Source organism: Scleropages formosus, chromosome 14 (genome assembly GCF_900964775.1).
Source record: "Scleropages formosus chromosome 14, fSclFor1.1, whole genome shotgun sequence".
In the NCBI taxonomy this organism is placed as follows: Eukaryota; Metazoa; Chordata; class Actinopteri; order Osteoglossiformes; family Osteoglossidae; genus Scleropages; species Scleropages formosus.
This window is the reverse complement of record NC_041819.1, coordinates 9,773,917-9,794,047: the sequence shown is the minus strand read 5'-3', so window position 1 is coordinate 9,794,047 and position 20,131 is coordinate 9,773,917. Positions and strand designations below refer to the sequence as shown.

General features: G+C 44.4%; 2 protein-coding genes across 4 annotated transcripts in view; one reads left to right on the top strand and one right to left on the bottom strand.

Moving 5' to 3' along the window:
- LOC108920593 (cyclin-dependent kinase-like 5) overlaps positions 1-6,769 on the top strand; it is a 40,192-nt gene extending 33,423 nt beyond the window's left edge. For all 3 annotated transcript variants that reach the window (XM_018729470.2, XM_018729469.2, XM_018729471.2), the window contains 5 exons: positions 474-579; positions 674-791; positions 1,765-1,864; positions 4,034-4,213; positions 4,526-6,769. In XM_018729470.2, coding sequence (XP_018584986.1) covers positions 474-579; positions 674-791; positions 1,765-1,864; positions 4,034-4,213; positions 4,526-4,858 — 837 coding nt within the window. In that variant the 3' untranslated portion in view covers positions 4,859-6,769. The remainder of the gene's footprint in view (positions 1-473; positions 580-673; positions 792-1,764; positions 1,865-4,033; positions 4,214-4,525) is intronic.
- A 5,133-nt stretch (positions 6,770-11,902) lies between these two features.
- LOC108920475 (retinoschisin-like) lies at positions 11,903-16,185 on the bottom strand. Its single transcript, XM_029258150.1, has 6 exons — positions 16,127-16,185; positions 15,366-15,397; positions 15,116-15,278; positions 13,169-13,310; positions 12,405-12,600; positions 11,903-12,061 (listed from the first exon to the last, which is right to left on the bottom strand). The coding sequence occupies exons 1-6, from the start codon at positions 16,176-16,178 to the stop codon at positions 11,903-11,905; spliced, it is 744 nt and encodes a 247-aa protein (XP_029113983.1). The 5' UTR covers positions 16,179-16,185.
- Positions 16,186-20,131: the final 3,946 nt, after the last annotated feature.

Here is a 20,131-nt window from a genome sequence, read left to right as displayed (position 1 = left end):
CGAGCTGCTGTCACCTCTTGACACTGAGAGCCAAATCGAAGCCGCTCTGTCTGAAGACATCACTGCTCAGTTTCGACATGGATATAAGATATATCGATTCACTTTCGCTTTCTCATATTTCTTAGTTAATGCTTTTGCTATGTATGGTCATTCCTTATGGCTTTTTTCTGTGTAAGATGACGTACGCAGTTTTAAGATGTTTATACCTCTCTTGCATTGTATGTTCATCTGGAGTTTTATAAAAACTGCATTCAGTTATTAATTTAGTGGCTTAAAATAAGTTGCTGCCTGGCAAACTTCTTCCACTTCCTCTCTCCTTACACTCTGTCCTCTTCAATCCTCTTGTCAGGGGTTAATCTTTGCCTAGGACATTGATCATATTGACCACTCCGGTGGGGCCCGCAGTACTCAGTAATGAAGCTGGTCTTTCTCGGAGGCTACGCTGTCTTAGTAACGGTCTTCTGACTGTCCAGGTGGGTCTGTACCAAGAAGCGCAACCTGAAGACAGAGCCTCACCGCAGGAAAACCGCACCATCTTCAGCAACTCCATGCCCAGGAGGATAGGCAGCTTCTATAGGGGTATGTATGCGTCACATGGCCCCGCTCCTCCGGCTACTCGTGTTGCGTGCCTGTACGGTGGCTCTCTAACAGCATCCTGTGGTTTGGGACGCAGTGCCATCCCCCCGGCCGGACAACTCCTTTCATGACAGCGGGGTCCAGAGCAGGATGGCGGCTGGCGACACAGGTACCATGGGAAGCAACTCCAAGCGGCAGACAACCTTTGACCCCTGGTGAGGAGCTGGTGCCACACACGCTGTCCTACGCAGGGAAACCGTCCGCCTTCATCAAAATCAGTTTCGCCTTCTAAATCTTTTTTATCGTTCCAGCTCACATTTAAAGGAAGGTCCAGATAAGCTGCTTTAATTGTCAGGCAAATGTGAGAAACACAAGCTCGGCTGAATTAAAATTTTGACATTGCACTCCTGCGTAGAGTGATACGGAAGAATATTTTCCTACTGTGTATACACGGAGGCAGCAACATATTTTAACTGCTGATATTCATGAAAGAAGAGAAAATTAAACTTCTATGAATGGCGCGCGCCTGATAAAGTAATTATTCAGGGCCGAGTGTGTTTCGTATGTATAATGTGTGCGTTGAGCATCTGTGGGTGTCTGCCACACAAAGGAAAATGGGCTGATGATGTCACATGATTGGTACCCAGTGGCTGGAGGGGTTGCGGGCCACAGTGCTGTGGGTGGAGCAAAAGGAGCGTGCATCGCTCTGTCGGAGAGACGCACCAGGTGCTGGGGGCACGGACACAGCTTAACACATGACCTGATTTCCCACCGCAGCCCCCGTAAGCGTAGACAGATGGATGAATCTTAATCGCCTCCAAACAACAGCATCCGACTGCTAGCAAGACTCAGGGTTGGGTTGGGGTGGTCCGGGGTTTTAGTAATTGGATCACAAAGTACAGAGTTGATGGGCATAATTTTCTTGTTTGACGAGTCATTAAAGGCTGTTGGAAAAAAGATCCTCAAGTATTCGACTGTTAAATTTCTATCGGATATGAGGCCTGATGCGAGGATGCATATTAGTTGAAAACAGCCAGCGTTTATCTTGTAGCAGCAGCCGGTGTAACTTTTAAGGCAATTAAAGGTACGGGGAATCAGTGCAGGAACAGAAATGTGCGTTGTACCGTGCTTTTGCTGCTGACGACAGCGCAAGTGCCACACAAAGGGTCTTTGCTCTCTCTGTTTCAGGAATAACTCAGAGACCATGAACCCTCCCGAACCGTCCAAAGAAAAGGAGAAGCAGGGCTTCTTCAGAGCAATAAAGAAGAAAAAGAAGAAGTCCCAGACGGTGGGTCTTGTCGGACGGTGGGGTCAGAGGGTAGAGCATCTTCGTCGCAGCCGGCGGTCGACATTTTCCCATGGGGAGGGTACCACACATCACTGAGCACTACAGGTGGAATGTAATAAAATTACCGGTCCCGAGATCCACATTTTATGAAAACTAATGATGTCTCTCATTAGGGATTTTACTGGGACAGGCATAGACCTAACAACAACCTCCGTCTTTGAGTTCGCCTTGAAATCTGCCTTGCATCTATTTATTAATTGCTGTCACCTCTGTGGACTGTTCTGGATGTCCTGAGTTTCCGGAGAGCTGTTCAAGCCACAGCCCAAAACATGTGGTATCATTTAAAGTCATCGGATGCCCTGCAAGGTCCATTAGAGCCGAGCTCTGTTGCCCTTGCAGTTTGGAAGAAACACTTAAAAAATATATAGCATGACTTCTGTTGCGGCCAAAAAAAATTAATTTCTGGGTCTCCAGAGCACATTGAACGAAACGTGTTCCTCGGTTTAGTATAAGCCCCATTCAGAGCGCACTTTTTCAGAGCATTTTAACATCCATAGTGGGGGAAATCCATTGTCTTAAGGTTATCAAATGCGAAAGTGAGTATTAACAAAGAAGAAAAAAAATGTGTGTGGCTGCACTGTGAGAAAATGTGCCATTGTGCCTTCGGCATAACAGCTTAGCTAACTAGGAAGTAATCAAAATTTTAAGTGCTTTGCTTGTTCTGGTCATTTCTTCCTGTCTTATGTGCGTTGGGTGTTTGCAGTGTGTGAGCTGCACACAGAATGAATTCATCCCGCTCCTCTCAGCTACTGTGTCATAGTCCAGATGACTTTCTGGATCTTTCTGTGCGGGCACTGTGCTGTCGAGCAGTTTTTGTTAGACGCTTCCGGAAGTTGTAGCTGCAAGAGGAGCTCCGAAATGAGCTCCGAATAGCAGGTCACGCACAGTAGCCGCGCTGCTGCTCGTCCTCAGGTCGAGCTTTCTTCTTAGGGGGTTATCTCCTGTTTTCGACATGGAAGAAGTTCTCAGCGCGAGCGCCTTCCGATGCTCTGATCCTGAGGTACAACCTCAGCTCTCCTTCAGATACCTGCGCGAGAAAGACGAGCGTCCTGTGGAGAGTGTGATAGTGAGGGAAGCTCTGACTCATCACAAAGTAACAGGTTAAATTACAGATGCATTTTAATAGGCGAGCAAAGCGTCCCCAGATTCCTTTTCAGTGGCACACGGACAGCGCGCGCACCTCCTCCACATGATCGCTGCACTGTGTACTGTTGCACTGCGTTCTGCTTCATAAGTACATGCGTTTAATCCGCCGCGGAAGCACGTTGCGAAGTGGTAGCAAACGCTTTGAAAGGGTCGGGCCGGCGCGTGCCGTTAGGCTCCGCCCGCCGCACGCAGGCTGCCCTGTATCGAAAACAAGTGGGGGAACAAAGAGCTTGCGCCAAAGGAATCCCAAAGCAGTCCTCTCAAACTATGCCTGATATCCAGAAGGGTTTCACAGCAGAACAGTTACACCTGACTAAAGTAGCTTGTTGGACATTTTGAAATACCTAAACCAGTGGGTAGCGCTGAGCGGTCCTGATGACTGCTCTTGTTTCTGATGAAATAAAGTGCCACTCTTTTGCTCTTTTTATTTGATGGAACAGAAACAAGCATTCCCTTTTCGGACTGGAGTCCTAGAGCAGTTTGAAGTGTTGCTGTTCTACCTCAGCCCCCCCACCCCGGCGCTGAGAAACCCCACGTTTCGGATCGCTTTACAAGCCTCGGTTTTCACCCGAAACCGGGAGATTATAAGGAGTGGCTGAATTTGGCTTAGGCACAGCTGACTAGCTGAATATAATGGTTGAGTGCATTAAAAAGTGAAATCCATTTTTCGCCGCATAGCAGGTATTTTCCTTCTGACCAACATGCAATAGGAGTATGCTTGAGACTGTTGCAAATGAAGAATTGCTACCTGTTTTATTTCTCATCTGAAATGCATGTAGATTGCAGATTGAGCAGCGGAATTATGGCATTTCCCCAGTAAAAATCGCCTGAAAGGGGAATATTTCTTCACAAGATTGGCCGCTACATGAGAAATATGACCGAGTCCACGCTACGGTACACGTCAGCTGCAGGACCAGCAGTGCCTCTGTCACGGAGCCGTCTCCTTTCCAACACCGCCGGCAGGGTCCGAGTGATGGGCAGGAGCACCTGATGCAGAACGCCGGCAGATCCTCTACGCACCAGAGCACCCGGCACAAGAACCGTGAGCAGGAACGGGAACGCGAGAGGGAGCGAGAGCGCGAGAGAGAGCGAGAGCGAGACATGGACTGGCCTCCGGAGAAGCTGGCCGAAGTTCCTCCTCAGGTAAGCCCGCGGTGCTACCCGCGCGGAGATCTGGCCGTGGAAGTAAGTTCGCCTGACATAACAGCTCTTTTAAGGCAGCCTGTACTTAAGAATCGCACGTCTGCAACTGTGTCTCTTTCTCCTAACGTAATGCACTCATTGTATTTTCTGCGAGATGTACGTCGCGTTGGAGAAAAGCGTCTGCTGAATGAACAAATGCAAATGTAAATGTAAATTTTGCAGACGGCGGCAGGCCCCTCGGCTGCTCCGCGCAGAGATAGCTGTCAGGGTGCACTTGAGTGTGGACTGTCATTTCTATCGTGTCCCTCTCAGAACCAGCCCCTCAAGTCCCTCCGTAAGCTCCTGCACCTCTCTTCCTCGACCTCACATCACACGTCCCCCTCCGAACTGCGCTTCCAGCACATGCCCAACGCCCCGCCCAAAGGTGGATTCGTTGAGGGCCGGGGTCACCCCATCGGCGGTCCAGCCTATCCTCTCGCGGGCCAGGCCGAGTCTAACTGGCACGCCTCGGCCCTGGGCCGCGCCGAGCCGGCCGCGTACACTGAACAAATGCCTAGCAAAGTGGACCAGAAGGGGCACAGCTTCAACCGTTCCACTCGCTCACGGATGCCAAACCTGAACGACCTGAAGGAAACTGCTCTCTAGACTGGCCGGTTACTGAACGCCCTCGCTCCTGACCTCTGACCTCTCTACAGCTCAGTCTGCCGCCGGCTGGGCTCTATATATAAACGTCACGCTCAACTGTGGGAGTGTGGAAAACAGGTTTACCCTTGGCCAAGGGGTAGTGCTCTAAATGTCTTAAGTTTTTTTTTAACTTAAATATTTGATAGAATTTGTAATACTATTTATGAGTACAACTTTTTTTTGTTTCAAAATAAAAATAAATGAAACTATGTATATGGCAAACATAAATTCAGTACAAATGTGAGAGCTTTAGTTTCTACACAGAATAAGCATACTAAACTTTTTGCGTAATTATTCAATTCTATTACACTATGAGTATTTTAGGTGTTTGTGTCAGAAATTATTAGGGTGTTCAGATTTTAGGTATCGTTGTAACAAATATACTTTTCATTTGTTATTTTAATTTCTCCATGATTGTGTAGCTGCTGGAAAGATGTGGAGACGCAGTGTTGAAGAATGGTTTTTCTCTCCAGGTTGGCCGAAGTACTCGTGTGACTGGCTCACTCTGCCGGGGGTGTTTTGGACTATTTTGCGAAACACTCACTAGATAGGGTGTTTAATGAAGCTTAAGAATATACTATAATTCTGTCTCTATATAGCAGTGTTGTTTCATTATAAACAATAGAAATGTTTAATATCAGTTGTAAGAATTCAGTATTTTGTGGTTTTCTACAGTTTGTAGAGTTGCAATGATCATGGAGTCTTTTTTTTTTTTGCACTGTGGGCTTCGAACAAGTGACAACTCCTCCGATTCAGTGTGCCGTCCCACCCCGAGTCTTTGTATCATGGGAGAAAGGGGTTTTATTTTAAACTCCGTGTTTTGATGGGGGAAATCCGTTTGTCAGAAATTGCTGGGCTATGTAATAGTGAAAATCCGAATTCCGTATTTCTGAGACTTCAGGCGTATCACACCGGTGAGCGATGGCGAGGAGAACAGGACTGACTCTGTTAAACTGAGATTCCCGGAGGAGGAGGAGGAGCAAGAGGAAGGCTTGCTTCAGAGGAAAGTGCATGGTGGTGGGTTAGCGCATGTTCCGAGACCTGCTGCTATTAGCTTGTGGTTTCGCCACACCATGTACTCCCAAGCTGCTGAGGGGATGACGTTGCCCTTGGTGCCACATGCTGCCTGTGACTGCGATCGTACTGCTGGGGGCCGCCTTCGCCCTTTCACGGCCCGGTTTGGCCTTTGTTCGGTTTGTCTGCTGACAGAGCTGAAAACAGTCAAAGCATCATTAGCGCTTCGATTTTATTTAGGGTAAGTACTTCGCACCGGAACTACTTCGAAGGCTACAGGTGATCGTAGGTTATCCTTCCTATTATTATGGCAGGAGAATTCAATGTGCAGAGCTTTTCACGGTGGGGTGTTCCGGCGGGTTTCGTTCAGCTGGGTCCAAGCACCATGGAGTGAGGAAAGTAAACGGTCCCATCCTAACCCCCGTGTGCAGGAGATGTAACGTGAAGACCATGCCCAGACCCATGCCCATCTGAGCTGAAGTGAAATTCTTTGTGGTTGCTACAATGTTTGGGTCCAGCAGATGGAGCCACGTTAAACATTACTCATTAATAACCTCGCACCTCACACTCCCACGTTATACTGTGCAGGGTGTGTTACGTAAAGTTCCGCCGCACCCCCAATCATCTATTGTCATGTTCCGATTTTTTTTTTTCCTTATTTTTATCTGTCACCCACATTTGTCAGTTTTTGCGCCATTAGTTGCGAATACGTTTTACTTATTTCATATATCAAGTCTTGCAAAGTAGTAATGAGACTTTGTACACGCCCAATATATAGGCAGATACCTGGGAAGATATATACACCATAATAACCACCTTAGAATAAGTAAATGCCAATACCAACAGAGCAATACAATACAGTATGAGTTCAAAATTATCTGAATAGAAAATACTGTAGATTAGATATTTTGACAAGTTGTTTTCAAAATATAATGTACTATACTGTACTACATCTGTAAAAGTATATTTTGTTATAAAGTGTATTGTAGAGATCTCTTAGAGTATTTAAGGTTCCACTATCAGAGCATTACTTTACAGCTAACCCATCTGGTATCATACAGAACTACGACTTTTGTACTCATCTATAACTTGTATAACTACTGTAAGCAAGAGAGGAAGTGTTCAAAGCGCTGATCTCGGATTGTCACGTTAGAAATGAGCCATTTCTTCTGCCCGGTCTGTGTGGGAGGGCATCCTTTACATCAAGGTTGGGCAACCATGTACTGGAGGTATGAATATCTGCAGGTTTGGCAGTTTTTACAGAGTTAACATCTCATAGACAGTTTGAATATGAGGGTTTGTCACTTTGCTATGATGCTGGAACAAATCAGGAGCTGTAGTCGATTGCAAACTAACAGACTTGTAGTTCTCCAGGTCTTGGCTTGCCCTCGGCCTTCTCTGATCTCGTGCTAAATCACAAGAGACATTATCTCGTGTAAAACAGCTTGAGGAAAATGCGGAGAACAAATAGAGGAAATACTACGTTGTACTTATATTCTTGAAGTATATTGTTTTTGTTTGTTTGTTTGTTTGTTTTTTACTAATGCTGCACTTTAAACTGACATTGCAGTGGAAATAATCTCTCATGGTCTGTTCTCATTACAGTATATAATCAATATCAGACACAGGATTTTGTTTCTGTGGAGGTGTTGCCATTCTTGAGAACAGAGGTTTTGTGTTGAATTTGTGATCCGTGTTTTAGATATGTTAATGTGAAAAGTGAGTAAGTACTTGCCGTTTCTACTTTGTATACTGTAAGTTATTATCTTTTTTCCTGGGATGATTATAATGTTCAGCAACACAATGTATTATATTAATACCAGTGTGTGACTATCTCTGGTAATATTTATTTAAAAAAAAGAAAAAAAAAAACAACTTTATAGATGCTCAAGACAAGTGGAAAGTTTTTTTTTTATGATTGTTATTCAGACAGTCATAAATTTGTAGCATTATTTTATGTTTGTTTTTTTGTTGTATTTTTCGTTAAAAAAACGTATCACTGCAACGTAACCATAAGGGAGGAGACAGAGAGGTCTGCTGAGGGGTGTTCAGCACTACCAATGTTTACATCTCACGGTAAAAACGAAAATGAATGAGAATTTGAAGGAGCACTCAAAAGCTGGCCATCGCCATCACTGTTTGTTCACAAGCGGGGGGGAAAACTTTAACTGTCTTATCCTAAATTTAACAACAGTGTTTTTCCAGAGATAAATTACAGCTACCTTCAACATCAGCAAAACAGCAAGCAGCTTTCAAGCAATAACACCTCAATATTTCTAAAAACCCTGTACTGGATAGCAGTATCCCTATCCTTTTTGTCCAGTGCATTATGTAAAGAAATTGCATTGAGTGAAGAAATGAGTTGATCATCTTCAGCAATGCTGCAGAGTCATCAAATAATATAAAACTGAATCCACTTTCAGCCTTGGATATTATTTTATATCCATTGATCATTTTCACGCTGTATTTATCATTCCTCAGGTACAAACTGAAATGTTAAGAATGAACTAATGAGTTGAGTACGTTGTTTGTTGAGCGGGAACAAATCCCTTTTCCATGGAGTATACAGCGGGTCAAAACTCCTATTACACACACTTTGGATAAAATCAGGGGTTTTGTTTAAATAGAAAAATGTCAATGAAAAACACTGCCTTGTACATTTTTAAATCTCTAAGTTGTAACCAGTGTGAGAACATCCCATCCATATTTGATCTAATGTCGCTTTACACACGTTTTTTTTTTTTTTTTTTTTTTTTAATCAATCTTATGATTAGATCGTTCGGCTCCAAGTCAGCTGAAGGGTTTTGTCAAACTGTGGCTCTATGGCTGCTGGTGTGTTTTCTTCTAACCTCACATCCCTTTTGAAGAGGTGAGCACTTGTATTGTCCAAGTGCTGTGGTTCTGAGCAGGCCATGTCTTCGTAATTCCATATTCAGTTGCCTTAATTCTGTAAAGACATAGATTTCAACAGCGAGAGATGCATATGGGCTACTTAAATTCTCCGTCACGTAACATTATTTGCTCCTGAAATGCGACTGGAGTAATGGGCCCTCTTGTTATCCCACATGCATTCAGCATTCGGACACTAAAATAAATGGTGTGAAAATGTCATCTAACCTAGCTGAGCAAATGCTCGGCATCAGACGTTGGTCTCGTTAATGGGTTCGAGACTTGGACCGAACACTAGAAACCGTTGAGACCTTTAAACTAGAATCGGAGAGGTCATGGCTCTTTTCTCGTTTTGTTCTCGTGCCGGCCTGTCCGCTGTGTGCAGCGTGTGCGGACCGCCCCGTCAGACACCCTCCCGTGTCCTATGAGCACGGCCTGTGGCCGCTGTGTGATTCCACAGACTGGAGCGCCACGTGACGTACTGCCATCTGCACAGTCGGGCCCAAGTCAGCTTTTTATTTCATTTCACTTCCCTTACTTTCCAGAGGTTTTCACCATTATCCTTCATCATATAAAGCTGTTAAGTTGGCTGTGCGGTAATAACGCTGCCATTGTAATGCTGTTGGCATTTTTCCCACCGGTTCATATGAAAAGGACTTTTTAACAGCGACGGCATTAAATAATTAAATGTCAGAAAACCATTTTGATGTAAACTGGTTGGAAAATATCCCAGCAGCAGTAATACTGGCACCGCTATTAATGCTGCAATAGTTACCAAACTTGGCTTTTCAAAGCAGCTTAAACTTTTTCACAAACTTCTCTGTAGTTTATTTTACATTTTGAAGTGGTGGAGGAGTACTAGAAATGTGCTGATTCAGGGTAATTAGTATCTTATAAAAAAAAAAAGTGTTTCAGGGATTGCTCTGTGCAATAAGTGTGCCACATGTGCTTTTCCGTGTGTGAACGTGTAGCGACAAGTTTGCCACTCACAGCCAGTCAGCTTCGCGTCCTGCCGCGTTCTGTCTCCCGTTTTCACATTTGTGCGATTGTACACTTTCATTTATCACCGTGAATGTGTCTTCTGTGTTGAGAAGCATTATGGGTATTATACAACACTGACCATGTAAATTATGACAAACCAAAAAAAGGTATTTAAAGAAGAGTGAAACTGGTATTTCAAAATTTTCTGACTAATAGAAAATCGGAAAATGCAGATTTTTCAAATTGCAATCAATGGAAGGTTACTAATAAATTAATTATGCAGGCATAATTTAATACCATGGGACTGAAACAGCGATGTGGCACTTGAAAAACCCAGGAACGCTTCATGGATCGATAAGCCACTCTCTTACCTTCAATTAGACAGTTGTGGCCCGAGAGGTCAAAAATTCCACAAATATCCTCAGCAAAATATGTCAGAGGTGTAAATGAGTTCCTAATTATCTAGGTAATTGGATATGTGAAGTCCTTGTTTTGAATTTAATGCCTTGATGTATCAGTTGTATCCCAATAAAAAGCTCTTCTTTCATAGGTCACACGGTCGGGTTCTTGTCTCTCTCATGCTTTCGGTTCACGTTTAACTTCCAAACCGTGCTGAGTTGCTCATCTTGAGTACAAACAATAAAACGTGTAACGAATATGTACTGTTGGGGAAATGCCGAAAGTGACGCGGGCGCAAGCTTTAATCTGTGCAACGCCATATTTTTTATGCATATAAACCTTTACGATCATTTTTGTGCGCAACACACAACGCAGGCTCCTTGCTGCCCTGAAAGACTCGGGTTGTTTTTTTATTTCTTTTGTTTTAATCAGCCAATAAGCTGTTCGTTTCAGTGCTCTGGAGTGCTCGGAGAACGTTGGAGATCCGTCTTCTCATGCTCAGGGTCGAATTCCTTATGTATTTGCTATGGGGTGGCAGGGGATGGGATTTTACAGTACACAGTCTGCTGACACAAGATGGATTGTTTTGGGAAATGTCTGTGTGATAAAGTGTCTGGGATAAAGTGCTATCTAAAAATAAGGACTAAGATGTTGTTTTTTTTTTTTTTTTATTTCTCCGTTTGGTCCTATGCAGCACAGCTACTCAGACACTAGCCGCAGCGCTAGCCTCTTAATTCTTTTCTTGTGAATGTAATTTTAACATCCCCCTTCAATGTATTTGTTCCCTGTATCCAAGCTACCGCGATTAAAACTTGCTTACGTTATTTTATTTGCTGCACTTTGTCCCACGTTCCCGTTTCAGCCTCACACAAGCATGTGTTCTGTCAGTGTAAATAATATCAGTGTTACTCAAACTGGCATGGAAATGGTTCATTTTTACTAAGCACATTGTATATTTTTCAATCTTGCAAAACATGTCTTTATTAAAAACACAGGTTTCGCACTTCAGAAACTGGGCTGTTCTGTGTGTTCATTTTCTGCCGTGGTAAAATAGCGAATGTTGCGTTAGGAGACAAGGACCTTCTTTACGCTAGGCATCAGGTTTTCGACAGCTTCCGCCGACCGTGAGCGCTCGCGGAAAGAACCTCGCTGTCGAAAAATTGTCGCGTAAAGTTTACTTACTGACTTTGCAACACAACGCCGAAAGAAAGGAGGAGAAATAAAGGAAACAACGAAAAGCAGCTGAAAAATGAGCTTCCGGACAGAAAGTGACATCGCTAAAAGAAAGTGGGACACAGGGGGGACTGTACATCACTGCCGTGCACCACAGCTGGATTCATACAGCATAACTGCTCACAAAAGCCACTTACGACCACATGGCCACGTCAGTGTCTGAAGTTGGGCTAATTCCACTTTCATCACTTCTAGCTCTGCCTCACTAAAGGATATTTCTGGGAAAAGAAGTTTCCGCTTCACAAAGTCTTGTCTAAGTTGGCCATATTGCGCCCTTGTCGATAATGAATCGGGTGTCACTTCGGCTACTCGGAGAAAGGGGAGCTTTGGCGGAGAGGGGGGGCTTTTCGGTGATCCTACAAACGCTGCTCGGGGTGCTGTTCTCTGACTAGACTCTGCGAGGTTGCGCGTTCCACTTTGGCCAGCGTGCAGTTGGTCTCTCGGAGGGAAGAGGGGGACGATGCCGGGTGCCCTGTGACGGAGGGGCAGTCAGAGCGAGGCGCACTTGTTCATGCACATAAGCAGCTCCATGCGCAGGGCGATGCGTGTGTGCCAGCCCAGCGGCAGCAGCCGAATGTAGCGCGCCACGATGGGCGGGCGCAGCAGGTTCTGCACGGTCGAGGATCGGTCCGAGTTTCCGTAGAAAACCTACGAGCACAGCACAGCGCGGCACTGCAATATGCAAAATATGCACTGGAATATGCAGAAGAAAGTCATCAAAATACACTTGGACCCCCAAAGTGAAAAAAAACGGCGGCATATTTGCTTGCTTTTACATGAATACCATAACAGCAAGTGCTATTCATACTTTTCCAACCCCTTTTAGATATGTAAACATTCTCCAGGATGGACCAGTACATAAAGAAAATGACATTATAATGGGAATTGTCCAATAGAGGCAATGTTTCAAGCATTTGCATAGAAATGTTCTCATATGAACACATATATGTTTTTTTTTCGTCAGTGTGGCTCTCTGAAGAGACAAACTCACCCTGTTGTTCCCAGTCTGGTCTTTGTAGTAGATCCAGTTGAGGTTCTCGTTGCTTCGATACTGAATGCTATACTTGGTCACCCACTCATCGGCATCACAGCGGCCCTGGGTCAGGATTCCGGACACCGCGCTCACCTCCTTCAGGTCGATCTGGAGCCACTGGTTGCTGTCCTGGAATTTGGAGAGCCAGGCACACCTGGAGCCCCAGAAGAAAGGTCAAGCAAGATTTGTGCTGCTGAAACAACTTTTTGCCTGGAGGGCCCACTTGTTTCAGCAGGCTGCGCAATTCTCAGCAGATGGTCGGGTGAGAATCATGCAACAGTTAAGATATGCCTTTGATAGCTCTATCCAATCAAACGTGTAATTTGTATCTCTAATATTCATCTATATCAAGTGCTCTAAATTTGGAGGGGTTTCGGTCACAACATGCAAAGGGAGAAGTGCAGGCATATTTTCAAAATAATGATGTCTAACTAAAGATAAGTTTAAAAACATTTTAAAAATTGCAATGCTATTACTATACATGACATAATTCTATGTAAAGCTAATCAAGTTTAAGTTAAATAAATCTGGTGCAATATCATTTGTGTTTTTTTGCACTGAAAGTGAAGAGGCATTTTTCTAGCAGGGGTTCTTAGCTTTCATACTGTTTTTAAAAGGGTTTATAGGCTGGAAGAGGTTGAGAACTCTGATCAATATGGACCAGTATCCAGAAGAAGCAAAGGGGAAAGTCAAAGAGGTCAAAGGAACTCAGGGAGTCGCACCCAAAACCCTGGCTGTTGAGACGGGCCTTGTTCGGCAGCCAGGAGGAGTACCACCCAGTGTACTGGTCCTCGTTGGAGCAGCTGATCTGGTTGAAGGTCACAAATCCAGATTCAAACCCCAGTGGTCTGTGATAGGGGCACTCTGTGGACAGAGATCATTTCCATCAGGGCTGCAGAGTGGAGGACCAGACACGGTCAAATGAATCCATTCTTAAGTGCAGTGATGCGTCCACGGGAATCGGGGAAAAATAAAGAATTTTTGGGGTACAGGGTACTACAGGGGTATCTTTCTCATGCTTGATTCATGATTTTTCAAAAACAGCCTTTCACAAGAATTGACACAATACATATGCATTGTACTGTCATTCAGAAGTGTAGAAAAGACCACGTTAAATCCTCTACATGGAAAAATGATGTAAAAAAGACAATAAGCCAATCAAAGCAGGACTCCTGCTTTCTCTCATCTGATCTGACTCAATATATGAGGGGAGACTGCAAGTACATGAGCTCAGTGAAACACATTTGTGGGGAGCAGGGGAGCTGAGCCAAGTAACTCATGTTAATCATCATAATGGTGGGATTCACAATGCTAAACCTTCCCACGGGATGCTGAACATATCACCATTTCCGGCACTGTCAGGAGCTCCAAGCTCCAAGCTGCAAGCTCACTGGACTGTGCTTTTCCTTTTTCTAGCTGAGAAAGCTTTCACAGATAAACTTCCATTAAAGCTGCAGGATAACAGATGGCCACATTGTGAGGTTAAGCATATGACCCCTCATACCCAAGTAGAGCATCTCTTCTACAGAGGTAAGCAGCTGATGTGTCCCGAAATGCCCCCAGCTGTGCCCTCTGGAACCCAGCTGCATTGATACTTATCTCCAATGATGAGGAGCCAACTCAAAGACACCAGAGCTGTTCTCCTCCATGGTATCACACTCTTTTTGATATTATGTGAAGGACAGACCCTATTTTTGGCTCAGTAATCTATGCATCAGACAAGTGGTCAGGTAATGGGATTAACCACTTCCAGGCTCTGGCAACCTTATGCACTGTCTGCCTCTTTGATTCCTTTTCAGTCCCTTTATTGACCAGATTTAGCCACCTCCTGTAATCCCATGCACATGTCAAAATGGATTTATATCAACACCAGAACTCTGCCCCACATCACAACATCTCAGCCAGTCAGCACAGCACTGCCACACGTGGTCTTGGTGAGGCAGAGCAAACCTAGTCATCGGAACTACGGATGAATCATAACCAAGTGACTAATTACTAGAAACATAGACAGAATGAGTCCCTCTTACTTTGTCGTTAATATGCCATTACAGAAAATCCCTCTGCATGGTACAAATAATTGTCCCTGAATTATATTTTAATGAAAGTTTGAAATATTATTTAAATATGGCTACAATATTACCAAAATATAGTCCAGTCAGAGTTCATACACTGAGGTCAAGGTTAAATAGAAGTGATAAAGTTTGGTATTGTTTTTGCTCTTAAGGGAGAGCTTTACATTGTATGCATATCTTTACGAAGATTTCGTCCAAGATAGAACATGAGAGACTTGTTACTTTAACGCATTAAGATCATTTGCGGCGTAAAATCTTTGATATGAAGCCCCACCACAACTTCCAGTTAGCGCTGATTAGAATGGAAAGTGTGCCACGATTTTACCATTCCCTGACGCAAAGCCTGACATCACATCTATGAGCCGAAGGTATACTCTAATCCTCAGATCAGAGTAAATATTCAAATTGAGCATCACAGATATTTCCTCCAGCAAAGAAGAGCGATAAATAATATTTTTGATATTTTGTAGACAAGACAGATTGATGGTTCTCTATATGTTGGGTACATGTGTGGAGACTCGTGATGACATGATCCGCTAGGACAGTGGCTTAACTCAGTGTCAGGTAACAGCTTGGCACTGTAGTAACGTGCCTCACCTGGCATGCAATCCAGCAGTCTACTGTGGGGCGTGGGGAGGGCAGGGGTGGTGACCGTTGGGGCTGGAACGGAGTAAGTCGGGAGCTCCGTAGGGACCCCGTCGTCACAGTTGCATTTGCAAGATGTTGCCGTCCATGTCTCAGTGGCTCCATCCTCTTCTTCCTCCTGAAACGCATGGGAGAGTGAGAAGGGCTGGGCGGCACAATCACACATGCAGCCTTTAGCATCACTGTCCAGTATGTAGGTAACACCTACCTCCTCGGTGTGCACATTGAGCAGCACTACTCAACCAGCGACCAGCGCAGCAGAGAGGGGAAATACAAAACCTCTATGAATCCACAACATCGACAGTCGGAAACACCAATGAGATTCATCTCTATTACAGACAGTGCAGCCATACACTGCTAGAGTGAACCCACATGAGCAGATACACAGCCCTTCGCTGCAGTGAGGATCTTCTTTCGGAGAAACACTTCATTTTTTTGGATTCTGTTTTGTAGACATTTTTATATTACTTCAATTAGCTGACACTTTTCTCCAAAGCGGCTTACAATGTTGAACTACTTACAGTGATTTACCCATTTATAGAGCTGGGTAATTTTACTGGAGCAATTTTAAGGGTAAGTACCTTGCTCAAGGATATTAGAGCTGAAGGCGAGATGTGAATCTGCAACCTTTGGGTCCAAAAAGCAGCAGCTCTCACCACTACGCTACCAACTTTTCCCATATATTTCACTTAATCCAAATTACATCATGAATATACAGTCTTCCCTATATTACCACTGTTTGTAATCTTCTTGATATTCCCACCTTTTGTTATAAACAGTTACAACTTGTAACTATGGTTCCTCAGATTTCTTGACCAGATGTTGACCACTTCTTCAGACAGATCATTCAGTTTAGCAACCATCTTGTACCCATTTTAAGCAATTTACAAATACAGCTGCCTGATCTGCAGAGTTGAAAATCTATTAGAGGGGTTGTGCTGGGAAGACGGTACAGTCACATACCTTCAGACAACAGAAGAAGGGATAACAGAAGACGCCAAACGCCAGTCTCCATCTTCACTCGTGTTTGAACGCTGGAGCACACCAGAGCCTGAGACAAGGGACTGGATTACCATAATCCAGAGGACGCTAAAGGCCTTCTCTAATGCGCTTGACAAAGCCCCTCCTACAGCCCTCAAGGGTTACTTCCTCCAATGTGATGCCAAGGATCTTCCAGACAAAAAAAGAGTATATAAATAACTATTGCACCTCTGTTGCACTGCAGTTACTCAGTGTCGTGGTGCATGTCCAAGTCCTGTAGGCGCCCTTGAATTACCCAACATCGGTCCTGCGCTCAGTTTTCTTACTGCACTTTCAACTGACAGCATTTTTTCCTAATGTTCCGCTGTGGCCAAATATGAGTCTGGAGACATTTTGCTCTAATGGAAACTGAAGAGCAGACAATCGCAATGGCTCTACTAACATACTGATCATTAATGTTTACATTAGATTGAGAAGAGATGAGAAAAATGCTTTTGCAGACCATTTCTGAGACATCCGACAGATTTGCATGTTTCTGTGTCCAGGAGGGCTGGGCAGCCAGTTGGTCCATACCCCATAGGTATTTTTTTTTAGATAAGCCTGACATTTAAAATTCTTTTCGTCTGTATTTTGGGTTTTCCCCATATATATATTTTTTTTTTTTGAATTGTGTGTTTTATATTTTGTGTACGCGTATGGAATTCTGCAGCCAACATATTTGTTTTGTTTTGTTGTTTTGTGTTCCTGCTTGTTTCACATTTGTGTTTGCACTTTGCACTGACTTGACGGATGATATCTTAATTTTTCTGAGACAGCCAGCGTTAGAACGGTGCCCTATAAATCTGAAAATTAATTTTGCTCACATTGGCTATAAGCATGATTTCCTCATTGGAAGCCCTGCCGCTGGTCCCCATAGCACAGACCCCTAGCACCACACAGACATGTAAAGAGCTCTCTCCGGTTCCAGCACTAGGCTTCCCTGAAATCTCAGTGTCAGAACACCTCCATGTGTTCAGCATGTGGAGCCCGAAGGCTGCAGCATGTCATAGTGCATCCCGAGACCACCCTCCCACTCCAGCGGTGACGAGCTGATCCACTCGACTGCAGGCTGCGTCGGAGGAGATGCTGGTCTGCAGGTACTGATCTGTTTCACTGCAGCAGTGCTGCAAACTGTAGTAGAGATGGAACTGCTAGATCTAGAACATATAGTCAACTTTCTCACCATAAGCAGGGATTCCCAGCATCCAGCATTGTGTTTTGTGATATAGGGAACCACAGCATTAAGTCTGGTTTCACTAAACACAAGATCAAGATGGTGGGTATTTGTTAAAATCTTATACCACCAGTGTCATGCCAAGATAACAAAGTATTTGTTAATACTTCAGTGAATGTCAATGAAATAGCTATAGGCTTTTCAGATTTTTTCCCTACTCAGTGCAAAATGTGTTAATACAATTGATACAATTAATTTTCCACAGTAACACCAGCCGCCGCTGAACAAATCATGGGTGTAAAATCAACTTTTGCAACTTACAAGGTTTGAACAGAACTGCATCGTACTCCTCCTCCACTTGGAAGCAGGGCACACTTGGAAGTGGTAGGTTGCTAATTATTCTTACGCTACAACCCAAGAGTGCTGCTTACTAAATGTTTCTGCACAACAGTCACTATGAGGACCGCAAACCTCAAAACAAGGAACACAAACAAGACATGCTCAAATATAGAAGAACAAGGACCTATTAAAAATACCATACACCTCCAGACTTCAAAAAGTCTACTGAAGCTTCTCAGAAGCCACACTGTGGACAAGGATGGGTTGAACAAGGGGGATATGGTCATTGGACATGGTCAACTGACAGTGTTCCACTGTATTCCAGAGCTTCCACAGTGGAAGACCACCGGTTCCCTCTCCAGGATGTGATTTCTAATGCAGCCCCAACAACCCACATTTTCCATTTTTTTACACATAGATAGAATATGACTTTTCAACACACACGCACACACGCAATGACTACAACCAGTTGTCCCGAACAGGGTCACGGCAAACCGGAGCCTCACCCAGCAACAGAGGGCACAAGGCTGAGGAGGGAGGAGACACACCCAGGATGGGACACCAGTCCACCTCAAGGCACCGAACTCAGACTCAAACCCCAGACCCACCATACAGCAGGACTTGGCCAAACCCGCTGCGCCATCACACCCCCTGCTTCTTAACAATATACACACACACACACACACATTTTCAGAACCGCTTGTCCCTTACGGGGTCACGGGGAACCGGAGCCTACCCGGCAACACAGGGCGTAAGGCCAGAGGGGGAAGGGGACACACCCAGGACGGGACGCCAGTCCGTCGCAAGGCACCCCAAGCGGGACTCAAACCCCAGACCCACCAGAGAGCAGGACTGCGGTCCAACCCACTGCGCCACCGCACCCCCTCTTAACAATATAATGGAAAAGAAATTGCTTGGTATGGTATCTATTCCAAAAGGTACTGGTATTGGTGATGTTGGGAAAATATCATTTTTGAAAGCTGATGGTATAATAATCACCTTTGAAAACTGATGCATTTTAATCCACCTTCTCTGGTAATGAGGTCAAACTTGCTGTGAAAAAGAACTTCTTTCCTAGTCTGACAGCTTGTGGTTTCCACCACACACACAATTTCTGAACCGTGTGTCCCCTACGGGGACGCAGGGAACCGGAGCCTACCCGACAACACAGGGCATAAGGCCGGAGGGGGAGGGGACACACCCAGGACGGGACGCCAGTCCGCCGCAAGGCACCGCAAGTGGGACTCGAACCCCAGACCCACCAGAGAGCAGGACCCAGTCCAACCCACTGCGCCACCGCGCCCCTGGTTTCCACTATGTCAGGGCAATAAAAATAGCTGCTAGAAAATCTGTATTAGTATTCAGCAGTTTATGCTGATGTGATCTTGCTTTCTTATTCCACAGCAGATTACTGTGACCCTGCCTTAGACGAGCTGTTCGCGACAGTGAGTGGTTCCATGAGGGAGCACATTTCTGTAACGTCCCCTTAACCTACTCCTAAAACTTCGTTTTGCACATCTCACACAGCATTCTGCAGAGCTCCTGGGCCACAGTACGGTGATATCCTGCCTGGACTACTGAAACTCCCACCTGGCTTAAGACCCACGTGTTCAATATTGATTAAACAAATTATTTGCGTGCTTCCTTTTTCATACCCCCTTCCCTCCCACTTATCATTTATCTTACTTTCATTTTCTGTTTTTCTTTCTTGTATTTTTTTTTTTTTATCTGTTGCTCCAGGTATGGTCGTTCAGTAGGTAGCACTGGTTTGAACACAGCTCAGTCTATGCAGAATTTGGATATTGCACCAATACTCCTTTGTTTCCTCCCACAGTCCAAAGACATGTGCTTCATGTGAACCGATGACTCTAAATTGCCTATAGTGTGTATGAGTGTGTGTATGAGAGCGAGAGATAGATCGTGATGGACTGGTATCCCTTCCAGTCTCACAACCCATGCTTTGGGGTCATCTCGGGATCACTGGAACTCTGCATTGAACAAGCAGTTGGAAGTAATGGATGGATTCTGTTCTTTTTATTGATGAAGTTTTTTTAATTGCACATGTTTATTGCAAATTTCTTTGCTTCTCAGCTGTGACCTTTTCTCTTCTTTATTTGAAAGTACTTTGAGAAGCTGGTTTTAAAGGCACTTTTGAAATATTTTAGAATACTGCCTAATGAGGGAATTTGTCATTATTAATATAATCACTCAGAATCCTTGCAGTCATCCTGTGGTGAGCTGCTCATATAGTATCACTGGAGATAAATGAATAGTAAATTAAATCACACATAGATTCACAATGATATTGCCTTTCAGGAGAACTCTGATGGTTTTATCATTACTTTTAAATTATTTTAAACTGACAGGCAAGTCTTAGATTTACATTTACATTTTTTCATTTAGCTAAGCTTTTCTCCAAGGTGATGGTTTTTTGA